Source organism: Grampus griseus (genome assembly GCF_964374135.1).
Source record: "Grampus griseus genome assembly, chromosome: 5".
NCBI lineage: Eukaryota > Metazoa > Chordata > Mammalia > Artiodactyla > Delphinidae > Grampus > Grampus griseus.
The window spans coordinates 143,607,805-143,628,104 of record NC_138998.1 but is presented as its reverse complement, the minus strand read 5'-3'; the positions used below and the strand labels follow the sequence as shown (position 1 = coordinate 143,628,104).

The 20,300-nt window shown below is 46.9% G+C and overlaps 1 protein-coding gene across 3 annotated transcripts in view; it reads right to left on the bottom strand.

The window, feature by feature from the left end:
- Positions 1-20,300, bottom strand: part of DIP2A (disco interacting protein 2 homolog A) — a gene marked incomplete at its 3' end in the record, with an annotated part of 90,720 nt that overhangs the window by 37,593 nt on the left and 32,827 nt on the right. For 2 of the 3 annotated variants that reach the window (XM_082654181.1, XM_082654182.1), the window contains 7 exons: positions 15,316-15,435; positions 13,999-14,196; positions 5,965-6,056; positions 2,431-2,541; positions 1,115-1,238; positions 660-769; positions 218-320 (listed from right to left, as the gene is read on the bottom strand). In XM_082654181.1, the coding sequence (XP_082510307.1) occupies positions 218-320; positions 660-769; positions 1,115-1,238; positions 2,431-2,541; positions 5,965-6,056; positions 13,999-14,196; positions 15,316-15,435 (858 nt within the window). Of the gene's footprint in view, positions 1-217; positions 321-659; positions 770-1,114; positions 1,239-2,430; positions 2,542-5,964; positions 6,057-13,998; positions 14,197-15,315; positions 15,461-20,300 lie in introns of all 3 variants that reach the window. The other variant, XM_082654183.1, reaches the window with a different exon arrangement.

The following is a 20,300-nucleotide window of genomic DNA, read 5'->3' as shown; positions in this document are numbered from 1 at the left end:
GAAAATGCAAAATGCGCTGCCCCTCAGCTCACTGGGCACAGACCAATGGGTAGTGAGTGGGTTTCACGCTCTGTAACGCCAATGTCCAAACTCCACCTGTCCAGGAGAGCAGAGGCCCCGAGCTCGCGAGCCGCACGACCTGGATTAAACAGCAGATGCTACGCGGACAGCATCCAGGTGCCTTGTGCCCGGCTGGAGAGCCGCCCCACACCCTCACCTTCTGAGTAGCCGCATGCCTGGGTCAGAGCCTGGCACTGTGCCAGCAGGGATGCGTGGGACACCGCGACCCCCACGGTGCTGCCTTCTTTGCTGGTTTTATACTGCAAGATTTCAAAAGCACAAGCTCGTTAGGCGATGTCTCTGGAGGCTGTCCCCCTTCACCAACCATCGGTTCAACTGGAGCGCACTTCACGCCCAGGCCCTCGAGGTGACACCCTCAGCTGAAGTCGGGTCACCCTGGGCAGGTACCGAGGGCGACAGGGCACGCGGGCTGGTCCCCAGGGGAGGATCTCAGTGAGTTCCCACAGGACACCTCATCTTTCTGGGGTGAAGGCAAAGCACAGAAGCTGTTGCCTGTGATCTAAGCAGCAGCAGCTACACTCGGGGAACAAGCCCTGAACACAGGGGTCTGTTTCAGCCTCGCCAGGCGAGGTGGCTACCTCGATGTAGGCGGTCCCGGCCCCCGCGTCCTGCGCCGATGGGTGCCAATCCTTGGGGGGCTTAGTCAGGTGCTTCCCGTCTATCACCAGCCAGGTGAGGGGGGGCCAACCTGTGAGGGTGCAGACAGGGACACGGCAGAGGTGAGGGTCAGGAGTCTTTGCTCCCCGCAACGGCGCCTCTGCCGCCCAACATGCAGCCCGAGCTGCTGACAGCTGAGGAGCCTCGCCTCACTGAACCTTTATGAACTTATGTCTGATGGCCAGTGGCCCCCAGGCTGGACAGCACAGGTCGAGAGCCTGACCCAGGCGAGGAGCAAGATTCCCCAAGGCCTAGAACACGGCCTCGCTTTTCCTGAAGGCCCTTCCGTCTCTGTAACTGTCACTGACAGGAAAGGACGCCCGAGGGCCCGGTTTGGCAGAGAACTGGGCCGCATGCTGCCCGCCCACAGGCCCACCTTTGAAGGCCGCCACCTCTCCGGTCTGGGCCTTGGGCAGGCCTTTCTGACAAGCGTCCGTGGTCAGGGCCAGGGCGACGCCACAGCTGCCCAGCAGAAACCCGACCTGCTGGCTGCCAGCGTCCTGCAGAAACAGAGAAGGCAGAGGTGCTCAGCTCACACAGAGCAGAACTCTTTCTCTCAGCCCGTGGAAAATTAGGACAATTCAGCCCTGTGTAGGTATATACTATAGGTATATACTATGTTTTCATCCAAATAAAATACAATTGTTTTTAAATTTGAAAGATATATTTTCTGCCATGACATATAAAGTTCTGGGTAATGGGCTAATTTCTCAAACTTTTTTCTTGCAAATGACATTTAATACCATTTTAATAAACTCCAAACATAACAGCATTGAAATTTACGCTTGATTTGTGTTTGAAATTTACTGATTAATATGGGCAGGCCTGACCCTTAGCAATCTTAATTATTTCCACACAGAATATGTCCTTCAGTAGAGTTTTATCATTTTCTTCTTATAAATTTTACAAACTCTAGTTTTACCCTAAGAATCCTGGTATTCAAATATCTGTTCATCACATATTATCCTTCGGGATATACTGCTTTTATTCACAAGCTTCACCTTTGGGATTCTTGAATATTTCTTGCTGATAATGCTCATGTGAACAACTGCCTGAGCACTGGGATACCATAGAAAACTATGATTTTCTAAAATACATGCGGAATCTACTCCTAAAATGATCTATTCTTCAATAATCAGATTACCGGTATTTATACCTAAAATGTAATAGCCACCCAGAACACCAGCAACCCGCCCCCTGCCCCGGCCAGAAGTCATCTGTCAGCGATGAAAGCTGCTCGCTGTTATGGAAGTGAACAGAAACGCAAGAGAATGTCATATGTTTAAAACTATCACTTAGAAGTGAGCTAAAAGACATCTCTGTAATGATTTACTTATCCCCAAGAAATGAAAGTTATTATCAATAAACACACCATTTTGAGAAATGATTTAACAAAACCTCATCAAATCCCAACTTCTATGCATTGGAGGAGAAAATGTTAGTTTCTGTTGGGAAATTCAAGCAAGTGATACTGGCCCCACCAACAGCTGTTCCAGTGCCCTTGTCACCAGCGAGATACATAAAAGGAGCGTCTGGAGATGAAGCTGCTCTAATCTCTCTGAGACCCGCCAGCCTGTCCCCCGGCTCCAGACGGCACCTGGAGTGAGGAGACTAAGGCCTGCGAATGGACGCGTGGACTTCAGGATGCAGCGTCAGAGACCGTGAACCTGGGGCCTGCACCGCGCTTGCTACCTTTCTTGTTAGTGGCACTTCGATGGGGACAGGAACCAGCTCTGCCAGGAGACACCCATAGAACGCAACAGTGAACATGACAGGGTCGCTATTAGGAAACACCAGTGCCACCTACGAGAGTACAAAGGAAAACCGTGAAATCCACTGGTGAATAATTCAGTCATCTGAATGCCTGCTGCTGAGACAGAAAACGTTACTTTGAGTGCTAACCCTTGGTCCTTAAGTGTCTGTAGCCATGTAACTTCTAATACACAGTCTTTAGGTTACGGTCTTTACCTCGCATGCGACAAAATAATGTTAAACTCCTGGGGCTAGAGGCAAGCGCAGCTGGGTCTGCCCGCGGGGTCTAGGTCCAGCTCCGTCCACTCTGACCATCTGGGCAGCAGCGACTCAGGGAAGGACGTGATGGACCATCACCCACCATCAAGTAGCCCAGGTGAAAAACAACTGGACGTGAGGAGGGAACCAGGAATCAAAGTCTATCAAAAGGTCTTCCAAAAGAAAAAATCCTGACACCAATGTTTTACTTGGACAGACCTTCGCTCAAGACCAAAACATTAACAGAGGAGGGTGGTGGGCAGAGAACTCAGCAAGACCCCTACAGCTGCCCTCTCAGAGTCTCCAGGGGGGGCCCACTTCCTGCTCCCACCTGGTCATCATGCTGCCACTGTTTAAATTACATATTCTATTACATTTACCTTACATTTTTATTTTTATGAAAAAGTTTTAAAACACAGAATCAAAATGACGAAAAGTACTAACGAAAAGCAACACCCATATCACCCTTCCCCACTCCCCAAGACAGCCACTTTTAACATGCTTTATATCCTCTTTTTGCCAACTGCTCTTATCTTTTTCGATACTATGCTCACACTGCTGTGTCTTACGTGTGAAGGTATTTGGACATGTGTTTTATTTCCTGTTACTGTAGACAAACACTGAGCCCTCTTCATTACCCATCTTTCTCTTCTCCCATCATCCCAATTTCCATTTCTTATAATGTCTGGTTAAGTTAAAAGCTATTTATGGGATGAGGTTTTTCTAAGTCCCAAATATTGTAATAACAGTGTGCTCGAAACCTACATGATAAGTCAGAATAGTATTTGAGGGAACCGTTAACACAGGGCCTTCGAGGGCTTTGGATAATTAATAACCCTGTACTTCATAAGACAAAATTTAAGCTGTATCTGTATCAAAATTCTGTACTTGAGGACTGGAAATCAAGTTTCTAATAAGTTTGTTGAAAACGGCAAAGATCTCCTTTGAAAGTTGGTGTTAATAGCATTTGTCCCACGATTAAGAACTGTGACCTTTAGCCTAGAGACTGGATGTCTGGTAGAACATACATGTCCTTAGAGAATCTGTTATAAAGGTTGTGTTTGTTCACTTATATGAAGTATATTATCACAGGAGGATGAACGTGCCATTCATTTCCAATCACTAAATCAATCGCTAACTGTGATTTCATCAATCCTTTATAATTAACCCAACTGCGTGGATTCACTTGCAAGTCAACGAGGTATCTGGAAGTCCTTGTCCTTGCAAGAACTTTCTTCAAGAGAAAGAAATTTGTGATTCTTAGAATCATTCATTTTAAAGCACAACATAAGTCAGGGGTTCCGACAGGTTTGTTCTAAAGCGCCAGGTATCATAAGGAATCATTCCTGTACTGTTTACGTTTCTACAGCCAAGCGTGCCCCTTCTCTCTGGTGGTGACAGCCACTGCCTCTTTCACCGGCTTCCCTTCCTCTGTGTGCACCGGCCACCTTGCTCGGAAATGCCCCGCTGGGTGTGTCAAACCTGTCAATAGTATTTCTAAATAGCCAACCAGTCAGGTAAGCTCCTGGGTTTCACCAGCTGCTGACCAGCCTGCCCACCTGGGGCCTCGCCCTTCTGGTCCTGTCCGGCTGCTCCTCGCCCACAGCTCGCAGTCACCCTGGGCCACCCTGGTGGCTCTCCTGTTTGGACCACTCACTCGTATGCGGGAGCGCTCCCTCTGTGAGCTTCCCAAGAAAGAGCCCAGTCTTCTGAGTCCTGCCTGTCTGAGAATGGTGCCCCACCCTCACATCCGTCGACTGCCCAGGAAGACCGTACTCCCTCTGGGCTTCCGAAGCACAGCTGTCTCCCCCAGTGCCACACTGAGAAACTGAGGCCCCCTGGGGTTGCTGGCCTCTGTGCACAGCCCACTTTCCCCAGGAGGCCGCGAGGTTCCTGCACCCTGTCGTACGCAGCACTGGGGTAAGCGCCTCGGTGGGGGTCCCCGCACTGCCTGCCGGTCCTTCGCCGCCCCCCCCCCGCCCCCCGCTCCGGGGTATAGTCTTGCATCATCATTAGCATTAAAAACTTTCTACTCTCTGTTCCCCCTTCTCTTTCTGGAAGTCCTATTAGTCAGATGTCGGCCTTCTTGATCAAGTCTAATCTGCACCGTTTTTCCTTCCTACTTTCCATCTCGGTCTCCCCCACTAGCATCTTCTTGTTGATTTATGGAGCAATATCTTCACCTCAGATCTCCAGGGATATTAAGACTAATTTAAAAAAAAAAAACAACTGTTTTCCGTATCTAGCTTTCCTCCAAGTAGGTCTGCTTCCTCTTCCTCCCTCCCTCCCCCCACTTTCCCCTTTTCTTTTTTCCCCCATTTTTTGCCCTTTGGTTGTGCTCTTTCACATTGAAGTTTCGTGGTCCATAAATGTCCTTGGCTACTGGTCCACATTAAAGACTGAGGCACTCGAGAGCAGTCTGAAACCCCACACCATCCTGTCAACCTACAGCTTCCCTGCTGGGTGACCTGACCTCAGGCAACCTTTCTCACTGGGGATTTCACAGCTGAGTATGCTGGCTTTCACCATGCTGGACCTCCCGCTACACGAGGGTTCCCCAAGTCTGGCTCAGTTTGCCTAGAGCAGTGCTGTGTAGCAGAACTTCCCACAATGGTGGAATCGTTTTTTCTCCGAGCTATCAAATATGGTAGTTAGTTGTCAGCCACACGCAGTGACTGAACCCTGGAAATGGGGCTCGTGCAACTAAGGAACTAAAACTCTAATTTCATTTAATTTGGGTTAATTTAGACAGCCCCCTGTGGCTATTGCCAACCATGCTGGGCAGTGCAGGACGAGGAACTGGGCCCCAAGCCTCCTCTGAGTTCTGTTCTGGCCACATGGAAGAGGGAAGGAGATGAATATAAAACACACAGAGTTTCAAAGTAAGCTCAACGTTTCTTCACAAAACTTAAGCTTTGGAAATGTAGCACTGATTAATATCTGACATTAATATTTTTATTAAAATCAACACATATGAAGTCAAAGAGAAAAGAGGTTTAAGAAACAGGAAAGGGGCAATAAGGGAGAATAAAAGGAACGATCATTTTACCTACATCAACACAAACTTTTTCCACATTTAATATTTTTTCATTGCTGACTTAAATCCCTTGTATTAATGCTGTAAATCTGAACAACTGAGAGCACACTGATGTCAATGAAACAGATTTTTAGTCTCCATTCTCACTCACTCCAACAAAGGTGCATTTGGTTACTTACTCTGTCTCCGGGTTTAAGTAGTGGTTCATTCTTACTAGTCAGTTTATTAAGTAGAGTATAAGCTAGTTTTAAACTCCGACTCCAAAGTTTGCCTAAAATAAAATAAAAATACTAAGCAATGTAAAATTTAAGAAACTAATAATTAACATTTTAATGGAGCAATCATAACATCCCATTAACATACCATTATTACTCTATTGCTGAAAATTCAGGTAGTTTCCAATTGATAATTATTTTGCACAATGCTGCAATGACGTTTTCTCTTAAAAACAACTTACAGATTTATTTTTCTTAACAGAAAAGTAAAACAGCATTTTATTATAGAAAATTTAGAATGTAGAAAAGCCAGCTGAAAAAAGCATTCTGTTATATATGTATACACACAGACACACACACACACACACACACATGCATAATTTTTAAGAAATGGGATCATACTTCACCCTTTTTTCAATCAACATTGCACTGTGAATGCGCTTTCATGTCTTTGAATGTGTCTCAATTATATCCCTTATAAGAGTGGCATATAAGTCATTTAACCTTTACAACAACAATTCATGAGGTGGGTCCATCTTCATCTCTGCTTCCACTCCAGAGGAGACAGTCAGGGAGATGTTAGGGAACCTGGCAGAGCCACGGGTGGCTGGAGGGGAGCGTCTGGACCCCTCCTGAAGGTGCCCAGCCCTGTGGGTGCTTCCCTGAGGAACGCGGCACATGATACACGGGACAGTGAAGGGCAGGGGGAGAGGGGGAGGAAGACAGAAACGCCTGAGTCCACCCCAAACCGGAAGCAGCCCTCCCACTCACCCTGCGCGGTGCAGCAAAGCAGGAAGACAGAGCCGTCCTTCTCCCTCCCCACCCCTTGGCAACCACGCGGCAACCACACGCCCTTTGCTGTAAATAGTCTAAACTCGGGCACAACGTTGTGAGATAAGTGAACTGTGGGGCCTGAGAAATAAATGAGAAAAACAGTCAACTCAAAACACCGCTGCCTTTGCCTAAATAGGAAGGTCAACTCAAGATGTTAATAACTGTAACTGTAACACGTAAAGATTTCCAAACTGAATCCAGATATTTATAAAAAGAAAAACGCATCATGACCTCTCTGCAACCATGCAAAGAGGTTTAACAGAAAATCAACATAATTTGCCACATTAACAGAATAAAGGTGAAAAAAACTAAAATAATTTACCATTCAGGATTTTAAAAATCCTTCTTAAATTTGGGATGAAAGGAAACTTCCTTAATGTGATTGTTAAAAGTCATCTTTAAAAATTCCACAGGCGGTATCATAACTAATGGTCAGATATTGAAAGCTTTCCCTCAGAGAGCAGGAGTAAGTCAAGGACAGCTGCCTTTTACTGAAAGTCTCAGCCAATGCGACTGGGGTGAAAGCGGCAGAGAAGGTAAAACAATAAGAAACAAAACTGTCATTATTTGCAGAAGACGTGACTGCACATATCATGAATCCTATAACTGAAATCAGCAAGGCTATCAGATATAACAGCAACACGCAAATAGCATTTAGTATCTATGTGCCATCAATAAACAGCAAATATTTTAATGATACTATTTATAATAAGATTTAAATAAACATGCCAAATATCTAAGAAAATGTGTTACAAAAAATATGCAAAGTCTCCCCCCAGAAACTTATAAAACAGTACTGAGGTTGAAAAAGATTTGAATGAACGGAGGAACCTATTATGTCCATTTGCTAGAAGGCACCGTAATGCAAACGTGCTAATTCTCCTCAAACTGCTCAAGGCAACGATAACGAAAACCTCAACAGGTGTGTTTGTGGCACCTGACACAAACTGACACTGAAATACCAGGGCGAGAGAAGCCAAGACATTCTGGAAGAAGGAGACAAGACAGGAAGACTTTCTCAATGGACGTCAAGACTATTATAAAGCGACAGCAATTCAGAGAGTGTGGCTGGGACTTCCTGCGGTCCAGTGGTTAAGACTTCGCCTTCCAATGCAGGGGGTGTGGGTTCGATCCCTGGTTGGGGAGCTAAGATCCCACATGCCTCAAGGTCAAAAAACCAAAACATAAAACAGAAGCAACACTGTAACAAATTCAATAAAGACTTTAAAAACTGTCCACAACAAAAAAATCTTTAAAAAAAAAAAAAGGGCTTCCCTGGTGGTGCAGTGGTTGAGAGTCCACCTGCCGATGCAGGGGACATGGGTTTGTGCCCCAGTCCGGGAAGATCCCACATGCCGCGGAGCGGCTGGGCCCGTGAGCCGTGGCCACTGAGCCTGTGCATCCGGAGCCTGTGCTCCGCGGCGGCAGAGGCCACAACAGTGAGAGGCCCGCGTACCGCAAAAAAAAAAAAAAGAGCGTGCTATTGGCGTAAGGGTAGAATATAAATCAACGTGATAAAACAAAAAACCCCAAACAGACCCACCCCCGTGTGGACAACTCCACTGACAACACAGGTAGCACCAAGGGGACAAGAACGGGACAACTGCCATCTTTCCTGAAGAACTGACCCGGAGGCCAGGCCCACACCACACACACAAACTAAACTCCCTCCGGGTGGGCGGCAAGTCTAAACGCGGGTGGGAGAACAGCAGAGCTAGAGCCCAGGAGGGGAGGAGGGAAGCCTGCTGCAGGGCCGTGAGCGGCCAGGGCACACAGTAAGCCGCCAACAAGGACTGGCATCCAGAACACACAAAACGCCCACAAATAACCCTGTATAAAAATGTGCAAAGATTCAACAACACTTCACAAAAGAGAAAACCCAAATGATCAAAAACAGGAGAAGATCTCGACCGACTTAGTCATCAGGAAAAGGCAAATTAGCACCACAACGACTGTCACCATATTCTCACCAGATTAGCCAAAATTAATAAGCCTGCCAATGACAGGGAGAAGGTGGGACTCATACACTGATCAGGTAAGTGCAAACTGGAAAAGTCTGGAATTATCTGATAAATGTAAAGATGTCATAATCCCAGAACTAGCTAGCACCTCCTCTCCTAAGTACATACCCTACAAAAATGCACGCTTACACACCAGGTAGCACATACCGGAATGTTCCCGGTAGCACTGTCTGTAACAATTAAAACTGGAAATGACCCAAAAGTCCATCAACAGTATAATGGAGACATACATTGTGAAATATTCAATATTCATTCCTCAACAGAAATGAATGAGCTACAACTATACACAATGATACGGATGAATCTTAAAAGCATAAAGGTCGGAGACTCTGCTTCCACACAGGAAGGAGCAGTGGTGGCAGACCAGCACTCGCACCCAAAATGACTTAAGACTGGATAAAATGCAAAACCATCTGTCGGAAGCAGCAAAGACAACTAGAGGAGTTAAGACCCCTGGGGAAACCCTTGGGAGGTGAGCTGACCTTCAGCAGCTGTTCTTACAAAAGCGGGGGGGGGCGGGGCTTAGCGTCTGGCACCCACAGGAGACAAACATCTCACGGCCTTGCGCCCCTCGGAGTGCTGCTGCTGGGGCGCGGAGACTGGGGCTTCAAGAGGAGTCTGCTGAATCTCGGGGCCATGCACAGCGGGTGGAAACCTCTGAAAGGCCAGGCAGAGCCCCCAAGTCGCCACATAAGACAAAACCCGTGGTTGGGGACCCCCCCCCCACAAGAGGAAAGGGTCACACAGATCACACCAGTTTTATAAAATGTGAATAAAGGAAAACAGAAAATCTCCAAACTGAAGTATATATATAAAAAGGATGCCATGGGACTTCCCTGGTGGTCCAGTGGTTAAGAATCAGTTTTGCAATGCAGGGGACGTGGGTTCAATCCCTGGTTGGGGAAGTAAGATCCCACGTGCCGCAGGGCAACTAAGCCCGTGCGCCACAACTACTGAGCCTGCATGCCACAACTAGAGAGCCCAGGTGCCACAACTAGAAAGAAGCCTGTGGGCTGCAACGAAGAGCCCATGCACCACAATGAAAGATCCCGCATGCTGCAGCTAAGACCCGACACAGCCAAAATTAATCAATTATCAAATTTTTAAAAAAGAACGCAAAATATAAAAAAGGCACGTGGGACTCAGAAAAGGTATTAATATAAATGTAATCAGACTCCCAGGAGGATAGGAGAGAGAAATGGGGAAGAAGCACTATATCAAGAAATTATGGCTATAATTTTCCAAAAACTGATGAAAGATACCATTCCATTGATCTACGAAGCCCTGTGGACCCCAAGCAGGAAACTTCCAAAGAACATAACAGCTAAATATGTACATCACAGTAAGACAGATGCAAGCCAAAGCCAAAAAGCCATCACAGGGAAAAAGACACACCCTCATCCAGAGAGGAGCGATAATCTGGCATCTCACTCCTCAAAAGATATCACAGAAGTCTTCAGAGTGCTGACAGATGCCTGTCCGCCTTCACAAAGGAAGACGCGGGCAGTCCCACAGCCAGCAGGAGAGGTTACAGTGGGAAACGCGGAGTGGCAGGAAGGAACATTCCGCAAAGGAAAGAAAAAACAGCACGACTCCTGACTTAAAAAGCAAGAATAGTGAGTGGTGTCTTACGGGTGTAGTGGATACAGACTTAAAACGCAAGACAAGGAGAGAAGGACCACAGGCTGGGGTCTTCAGGAAGCACTGAGGCAGAGCGAGGCACAAGAAGGGCTCCCGGGAAGTGCGGGACAGTGAATGCGGGTGACGCCGTCCGGCCGCAGTCCCTGCAGGCTCCCTCACAAGGGAAGTCTGTGCTGAATGGAACACAGGCCTGGTCCCAATGCCTCGTGTAACCCGCACCCGGAAGCTGAATTCCAGGTGGAGGCTGTCAGCAAAGCACACTCATGAGTGCGCAGCGAGCTCCTTTCTTAAAGAATTACAGGGTTTCCCTGGTGGCACAGTGGTTGAGAGTCCGCCTGCCGATGCAGGGGACATGGGTTCGTGCCCCGGTCTGGGAAGATCCCACATGCCGCGGAGCGGCTGGGCCCGTGAGCCGTGGCCGCTGAGCCTGCACGTCCGGAGCCTGTGCTCCGCAACGGGAGAGGCCACAACAGTGAGAGGCCCGCGTACCGCAGAACAAAAACAAAAACAAACAAAAAAAAAAGAATTACAGAGCCATGTCGCTAACGAGCACAGGTGCGAAGACCCCAAACAGAATATTGGCAACTAGAATCCAGGCGTTTATTGAAAAGATATCTCGGCCAAGTGGGATTTAATCCAGGAATGCAAGGGCTGCTTTACATTTGAAAATTAATCAATGTAATTCATCAAATTAGTGGAGGAGGGCAGAGAAACTGTGTGGTCAGCTCGATGAAGCAGAAAAAGCCAACCCATGGTGCGAAACTTTCAGCAAACTAGAAACAGAACTTCATTATGCCAAAGAATTTCTACCATAAAACAAGCAAAAAAGCTACAGTAAACAGCGTACTTCAAGACCAATTGCTTTCCACCTAAGACAGAGAAGGATTCACACTGCACTGGCGGTTCCAGCCTGTGCAGTGAGACAAGAACAGAAACCGAAGGTGTGAGAACTAGAAAGGCCAAGACAACACCGTCATTGCTCACAGGGGCTCAACTTGTGCACAGGATGTCCAAAACTACTCATTAATAGACCAAAAAGAATTAATATGTCACTTTCACAAGATCACTAGATACAAAGTCACCATTTAAAAGATCAATTGCATTTCTATTTACAAGCAACAATTGAGTAGAAAAAAATTTAATCATTCCATTACAATAGGAATAAATCTAACGAAAGAAGCTCAAGACTCCTGGACTCAAAAGCGTAAAACGTCACTGAGAGAAACTAAAGTAGGCCTTCAAAGGCGGGATATTCCAGGGTCATGAGCTGGAAGATCCCATAAATGCAACGACACCGATTCGCCTCAAGCTGGACAATGGGTTCAGTGCACTGCCAGTCAATACCCCAGAAGGATTTTTTTCTGGAAATGGACAAGCTGATTCTAAAGTTTACTTGGAGGGCTTCCCTGGTTGGTGCAGTGGTTAAGAATCCTCCTGCCAATGCAGGCAACACGGGTTCGAGCCCTGGTCCGGGAAGACCCCACATGCCACGGAGCAACAAAGCCTGTGCACCAAAATTACTGAGTCTGCGCTCTAGAGCCCACGAGCCACAACTACTGAGCCCGTGTGCCACAACTACTGAAGCCCACGCACCTAGAGCCCGTGCTCCGCAACAAGAGAAGCCACCGCAGTGAGAAGCCTGCGCACCGCAACAAAGAGTAGCTGAGTAGCCCCCGCTCACCGCAACTAGAGAAAGCCCGCCTGCAGCAACGAAGACCCAACGCAGCCAAAAATAAATAAATAAATAAATAAGTTTACTTGGAAATGTAAAGGGCCAAGAATAGTCAAGGAGGGCTTCCCTGGTGACACAGTGGTTGAGAGTCCGCCTACCGATGCAGGGGACACGGGTTTGTGCCCCGGTCCGGGAAGATCCCACATGCCACAAAGTGGCTGGGCCCGTGAGCCATGGCCGCTGAGCCTGCGCGTCCGGAGCCTGTGCTCCGCAACGGGAGAGGCCACAACAGTGAGAGGTCCGCGTACCGCAAAAAAAAAAAAAAAAAAAAAAGAATAGTCAAGGAAATCTTGAGGCGCAATCGCAGAGCTGGAGGACTGACATCCAACACAGACTCGTAAAGCTCCAGCAACTCAGCAAGCGCGGATGGTGAAGAGGACAGACCCACAAGTACAGTTTTCACCTGACGGATGACAAAGCCATATCTGGGGGAAGGGCTGCTTCTCAACAAATGATAGTGGGTCAATTCCATTCATAGGAGAGAAAATGAGTCCAAGTTCACACCATACACAAAACTAAACTGTAGATGGATCATAACAACAAGTGTGAAAAGTAGAACGAGTCTTCAGAAGAAGACTCGGAGGAGGAGAATGCCTTTGTGACCCTAGGTCTGGCAAAGACTTCCTACACAGAACAGAAAGCACAAACAACGGAGAAAACAGATAAATCAGACTACATTAACCTAAGCCTAGGTTAAGGCTTCTTATTCATCTAAAGCCACAATTAAAAGTGTTAAAAGGCAGTGCAAAGGGTGGAAGAAGATATTTGCAAAACATGTACTGGACAAAAGGTGTGTATCTGAAACATAAAAAGCATTAGCAAGCGAACAGAAAAATGAGCCAAAGATCTGGGTACTTCATAGAAGGAGGTGTTCAAGCTGCCAGTAAGCACATTAGAAGCACCCTCGGCACCAGGCACTGGACACCACGATGCTCCCTCAAGGAAGGCGAACGGGGACAGACAGTATCCAGTGCTGGGACTCCTCCCCCAGGGCTGGGGGGGGGGGTGGAAACAGCTCACCAGCTCGTCCTGAAGCTGACGTGCGAGTCCTACGCCTACAGCAGCACGAACGCCTACACGTCCACCTCAGACCCACAGAGAACGTTCACAACAGCCTGACACGCAGCAGCCCCGGAGCGGACACAACCCAGACGCCCACCTGCTGCTGAGCTCAGACGTTGCATTCTCACAATGAGATACCATCCATCCACGAGCATGAACTGACCATGCAGCACAGAGCACAGGGATGAACCTCAGACAACGCTGAGCAAGACGCAGCCCAGAGCACCTCGGACTGGCTCACACCCAGCGGTCAGCAGGGCGCTGGCCTCGGCTGTGGGGGACGCCGGCCTGGGGGCCAGAAGTGCCTCGGGGCTGAGTGCTCCGTGAAAACATGTCCAGCCAAATGCACACGATTCGTGTTACATAAACACGTAGAATGGAACCAAAAGATGCCAAACACGAAAAACACATACTGCTTGACGCCACTTGTCCAAAGTTCAAAACGAGACAAAACTAAACTCCACTGTTCAGAAATGCACACACAGATGTGAACTCTCGAAACCACCAGGCAGGGAGTGGTCCCCCGGTGGGGGAAGGGCAGTGGCCCGGGAGGGGCCCCCGGGGGGAGGCGAGGTTCTGTTTCCCTGCCAGCTGTGTCAGCTTGTCAGGAATCTGTTCTCTCATGGTCCTCAAGCTGCACGTCTGTGTTGTACGACATGTAATATTTCACAGCTAGCCAGCGCCCAGCTGCTTTCTGTTGACACTTGCCATAGGTGAGGGTGTAGACGGCCTTCCCCGTGGTATCCAGGGCGGTCAGGCACGGGGCTTTGGGCTGCGTGGTGCCCCACTGCTGCAAGGTGGCCAGCAGTGACGGCGGCCAGGTGCTGCCCACGGCCAGCAGCTCCCCCTTCAGCACCGCCGTCTGGCCGCCCTCAGGCTTCGGCTGACCTGGATCTGGTTGCTGCACTACAAGCAAAACCGAGTGTGAAAAGCAGCATTTCACAGAAGCAGGCACGTACTCTACCGTTAGGCATTCACATTTTATACTTTTCTTCCTTAAAAATACCAATTATAAGAAGGCTATTAGATTTCCCCATCATTGTAACAGTCACAGACCAACTGAGCAAGGATGGAAAGAGAGCTAGTCATGGATCAAGATGAATCCTGGCTACTGTAACCCCAGGATTACAACGACCCCCAGGCTTTCACCCAGAAGGCACCTGAGAAGCAGGTGTCCCCACTTATAAAGGATGAGAGTAGAATAACCACTTCAGTTTAGGTGCTCAAACCACGTTGAATGAAAAGAATAAAGTAAAATCTCTTACGTTTCCAGTGGATATGTCATCAAGATTTGCCCAAATGTACGAAAGACTTCCTAAAAAGCATTCATAGCATTGAACTCTGAATTTGAAAGGCGTGATCTGATTACACAGACGTGCCCTAACAGCCATGTCTAAACCCCAAGTAGGAGGAGACACCAGAGCTTGTCTGTGGGACTACCGCACAGCAGAGGTGCAAGGCCGGGGGCAGGGGGTGGCCTGGTGTCCCGAGGCCCCAGCCACACGTCACACGCTGCTATCTTGTACGGGGCTTCACTTCTCTTACTTTTCTACAGGTTTATACTCCTTTCTGTTTCTTGGTAATTAAAAAAATAAGTCTGTTCTTCTCTAAATATATATATCATTCATAAATGAGAGGCTAAAATCCTGAAAAAGAGCCCAAACTTTGCTAAAGATATAATAATTTAAAACCAAGGGGAAAATAAATAAATAAGTAAAACCACGGGAAGACAAGTATTTCAGATTTAAAGTTTAAATAAAAATTTAAATCATGGAAGTAAAATGAAATCTTAGACGTATTCTAACAAAGTACTAACCACCGGACCAGAGGCACAGAGAGACGCTGTCTCTTAACTACAAGCTGTTGACGCAGAGCCCGAGGTCATGTGTGACGCTGAGGTCCCCACCACACACGATGACCACAGAGTCTGGGTCTGACCCACATATGAAGAACGTTTGCCTGTGTCCTCAGTTGTAACGGCCGCCCTGTCTGCACAAACTAGTATGCCGGAGTTGGGACACTCACCTTCCAACACCTCCTCCAAATCATCCACGAAGAACTCCTTCAGTGGAGGGCGCTTTGGTTTCTTCAGGGTGTTAAGAAGCTGCTGGATCTTGGAGGACACTCTGCTGCTCACGGGGACACCTGCCACGGGAAGAGAGCACTGAGGCTGGATGCGGAACCCAGGTCCAGAGACCACCCGCGTGAGTGCGTCAGAACTTGTAAAACCAACCAAGCGTTGGCCCCCTCAAATGGCCATTTTGGAATTTATTAGTTCATTTGACAAATGTTTACTGAATGCCTTCCAGGAACCAGAACTTGTTCTAAGCTAGCGGTTTTCAGAGTGGCCCAGGGACCCCTGGGGGTGCCCGAGACCCTTTCAGGGGTCACATTATAGACGCCATTTGCTCTTTCCCTCTCCTCTCTCACACGCGCACAGTGGAGGTTTCCAGAGGCCACACAGTGCGGGACGCCCAGCAGACGGAACCCACCCAGACGCTGCTCTCTCGCCAGCTATGAGAGACCAGCAACCGCAGCAGACAAGCCTGCCCTTCTCACGGCATCTCGTTGTATTAGAACTGTTTTCATAAATATGTGCTACTTATGTTAAGAGATAATGAGCTTATTATTGTTATTTTTAAATGAGTTAGTAAATATTTTTAAAAATCTTTAGTTTTAATTTCTAATACGGTAAATATACAGAGATATAACCCGCATAAGCTAAAAGCTCTCTGGTGTCCTCCATAATTATTAAGGAACGCCATTCCGGGAGATGTAAAGTCAGCCAAGACAGACAAGAGTCTGCCCTCAAACAGGCCACCGTCTGCTGCACAAAACCCAGCAGAAATATGTACATGTGCTGGTGGAACAGGGCACCAGCCTCGGTGACAAGCGCTCTGAGGGAAAGGCACGTGGGAACACAAGCAGGCGCTCTGGCAGAGGAGGCGAGGGCAAGGCCTGGAGCCCCAGCCACCCCCGTGCACTGCGAGGCAGCTGGCACCTCCCTCGTCCAGGGCTGGGCCAGCAATCGAGAGCTGCACTCACTGGCCTGGTCAGCAGTCTCCCTTGTCCTTTACAACACCAGCACTTTGAAAGAGTCCAGTTCTTTCCATCATTAAGTAGCACATACCTCATCCTGCATTTGCTTGAGGTTTTCTCAGGATTCAAGTCAGATGCTGCATTCCTGGCTGAAGCAGTACCTGAGCATCACGTCCAGACCCACGGGACACCCACCTACCCTCCGGGAGACGCAGGTTTCTGTCACCCGGGCCATGTGCCGTGCACGGCTCCACTATCGGTACTATTTTTGGCTTGTGCCACCAATAAGAGTGTGAGAGGAGACACTTCAGGACCTCACGAGTATCCCGATCTTCACCCAGCTCCCCCTCCATTTAACAGCCGCTGGTCGTTCTGCCAGAGGCAAGGTTTACTGCAACGGTTGCTGAATTACTTTCCAGCTTGAGCAGTCCACTGACATTTACGGCTGACGCCTGACTTCCTTCCTCCCTTCCTCGTTCTCCTGAGAGGGACAGGTGCTGAAGGCCAAGACCTGGCGCCTCGGTGTGCTCACTGCTGCCGCTCCGTGTCTTTCTTCTTCTAGCACACGGAGCTGAGAACGAATGCTGTGCACATGCACACGTATGTACCCATGGATATGCATACCCCCTACACATACAATACACATGTGCACACGGGCCGCGTAACAGATACAGGTCTCTATCCTAGAGCCCCGAGTCCACGCCAGGGCCCCCAGTGCTGTGCTCCACGTCTGGGCGCCTTCCTTCTGCAGCGAGAACCCTGGCTCCCAACACCAACACCTTCGCTCAGTGCTATCACAGATACAGAATCAGTTCCAACTGTTGTACCCAAACCACTACAGAAACAAAGCTAGGAACAAGAGTTCAGAATTGGTTTTCTGTGCTTCCTACACAGCCTCGTCCCGGACCGAGGGTGCTGTGTCCATCACTGACCTCTGTCAGCTCTCTCCCCTCACCCTCTTAAGGGTGGCTACGTAGTTCTTGGAAATACAATCAGGTTTGTTTACTTACAATTCCTTTCAGTTTTAGGGTTTTTCCCTTCCTTCCATCCATTAAGTTTATGTTTTGAATGTGTAGAACGTACTTCTAAAAATCACAGCTATATAAAAAGATAAACTCAAAGAAATGTCACTCCCTCCTAAAGTCCTTCTGCCCACCCCACCCCATGCACCTGCGGGTTGAACCAGCCCACTGCTTTCTGGCTTATCCTTCCTGCATTTCCTTCTATAGAGATAGTAGATTTATGCTTGCTTTATTTTCCTATTTCTCACACAAAAGGCGGTGTACTATAAACGTTTCTTTACTCTTCGCCTTTTCACTTAATGTCTCCCGGAAAAGCACCTCATTCCAGGTCATAAAGGTCTTCTCGCTACTCCTGGCAGCTGCGCGGTCCGCCACAGTGTGAATGTACCAGGTTTATTCAACCAGTTTGAGAGGCTTGGATAACAGGTACTTCCCAATATTTTGGAGGTATAGACAGTGCTGCAATGAACGACCTCGTGTGCACGTGTTTCCTTATTTTTAGAGGTGTGCATTCAGGGTAAACTCCTACACTGGCACTGCTGGGTCCAAATGGAAGCACAGACACAGATCTTACCAACTGCTCTTCCAGAGAGGCTGAGCTGCTTTGCATTCCCACCAACAATGTGTATTTCCCTAATTGCAAAAAAGGCTGAATGAACATCATGTGTAAGAACTATTTTTACATTTCTTTTTGTGAATTGTCTGTATTTTCTGCTTATTTTCCTGTACTAGGAGCTGGCAAACTTTTTCTTAAAGGGCTAGAGAGTAAATATTTGGGGCCGTGGCACCGTCTCTGCCATCACGAAAGCAGCAGACGATGTGCGAGGGGCAGGCGTGGCAGCAACTGAATCAAGACAAACAGAAAAACCTCCCGATAAACACATTCCGGATTTAAAATAAAGAAACTGGAAGAAGAGCAAAGGAAAGCCAAAGTAAGGAGAAGGAAAGAAGTAATATATATGAGTAGAAATAAATGCAATAGAAAAAAAAGATAAACAACAGAGAAAAACAATTACACTAAAACTGGTTCTTTGAAAGATAAACAAAATCCAGTGAACACTCTAGCTAGAATGACTAAGATGAAGAGTGAGGAGACCCTAACTGCTGGTGTCAGGACCGGGCAGGACAGCATCGCAGGTCCCACACCAACCCATAATGAGGGAACCTGCGGAGCGGAGGCAAGACGGACAAACTCCTCCAAAGACACAAAACTGACGTGAGAACAAAAGAGGAAGGAACACTGCTCAATTCATTTGAGATGAGTATTATCTTGATACCAAAACCAGACAAAAATCCCAGACCAGTATTTATCTCAAACATAGACACAAATCCTTAACAAAATACTAGTAAATCAAATCCACAATATGTAAGAGGGGTAATACACCATAACCAAGTGGGGTTTATCTTGAGAACATACCTTTGGCTTAATCTTCAAAAATCAGTCAATGAAATGTACTATATTAACAAACTATGAAAGAAAAACCATGTGATGAGTGTAACACATTTTAAAAATCATTTAACAAAAATCATGATAAAAATTTCAGAAAACTAGGGGAAAAAAAGGAACGTCCCCAGCCTGATGAAGAGCATCTATGAAAAACCCATGGCTAACACCACAATTAAAAAGTGAAAAGCGGATCTCTCCCCTAAAATGGGAAACGAGGCAAGTTGTGTCCACTCTTGACATTTCTAACTGACATTACTACAAGTCCTAGAAACTGCAATAAAGCCAGGAAACTGAATGTTCCTATAGGCAAACAATTTGGAAAGAAAAGTAAGATGGTATTCATAGACAATATGATCATACATGTGGAAATCTTACAGAATCTACCAAAAAGACTACTAGAATTAATGTAAGGTCAATATACAAGAACCGACTATGTTTCTCTAGATGAGCAATAAACAACTGGAAAAAAATTTAAATACCATTTGTACAATAATAGCATCAAAAATATAACGTATTTTGAGATAATTTTTTTAATGTACACATTTTTAAATATTTACTTATTTATTTGGTTGCACCTGGTCTTGGTTGTGGCAGGTGGGCTCCTTAGCTGCGGCAGGAAGGCTCCTTTGCTGCGGTTCGCAGGCTCCTTTAGTTGTGGCATGGATCGAACCCAGGCTCCCCGCGTTGGGAGCGCAGAGTCTTAACCGCTGCGCCACCAGGGAAGTCCCTATTCTGAGATAATTTTAACAAAACATGTGCAATACCTGTACACTGAAAGCTACAAAACAGTGCTGAAATTTTTTTTTAAAGAGCTAAGTAAATGGAGAGATATACCATATTTATCAATTGAAACATATGGTATTGTTAAGATGCCAATTCTCTCCAAATTGATCTAGAGAGTCAGTGAAGTACCAGTCAAAACCCAGCAGGAATTCTGGTAGAAGTTAACAAACTGATTTTAAACTATATATTAAGATACAAAGGAACTGGAATAGCTAAGGCAATTTTTTAAATGAAAAGAAGAGTTGAAGACAAACTACAGGACACAATTTCAAGATCTATTATATAACCCCCCCCCACACACATATACATATATGATCATGACAGTGTGGTACCGGTATAAGGACAGACAAAGCAGTGGAACAGTGTACAGAGCCCAGAAACAGGCTTCTCTCACATGCGGTCCACCGATCTTCACTAAAGATGCCAAAGAAACTGGATAGGGAAAGAAGGGTCTTTGTATTACATGATTCTAGAACAACTGGACACCCATATACAGCAAAGTGAACTTAGGTTCATACCTTGCACTGATATTAAACTTAACTCAAAATGAATCATACACCTAAACATAAAACATAAAACTATAGGAGAAAACCTTTATGACCTCGGGTTAGGAAAATATATCTCAGATATAACACAAAAATAGGATCCATGAAAGAAAAAAATGGTAAACTGGACTTCATCAAAACTAAAAACTTCTGCTCTCTGAAAGGCACTATTAA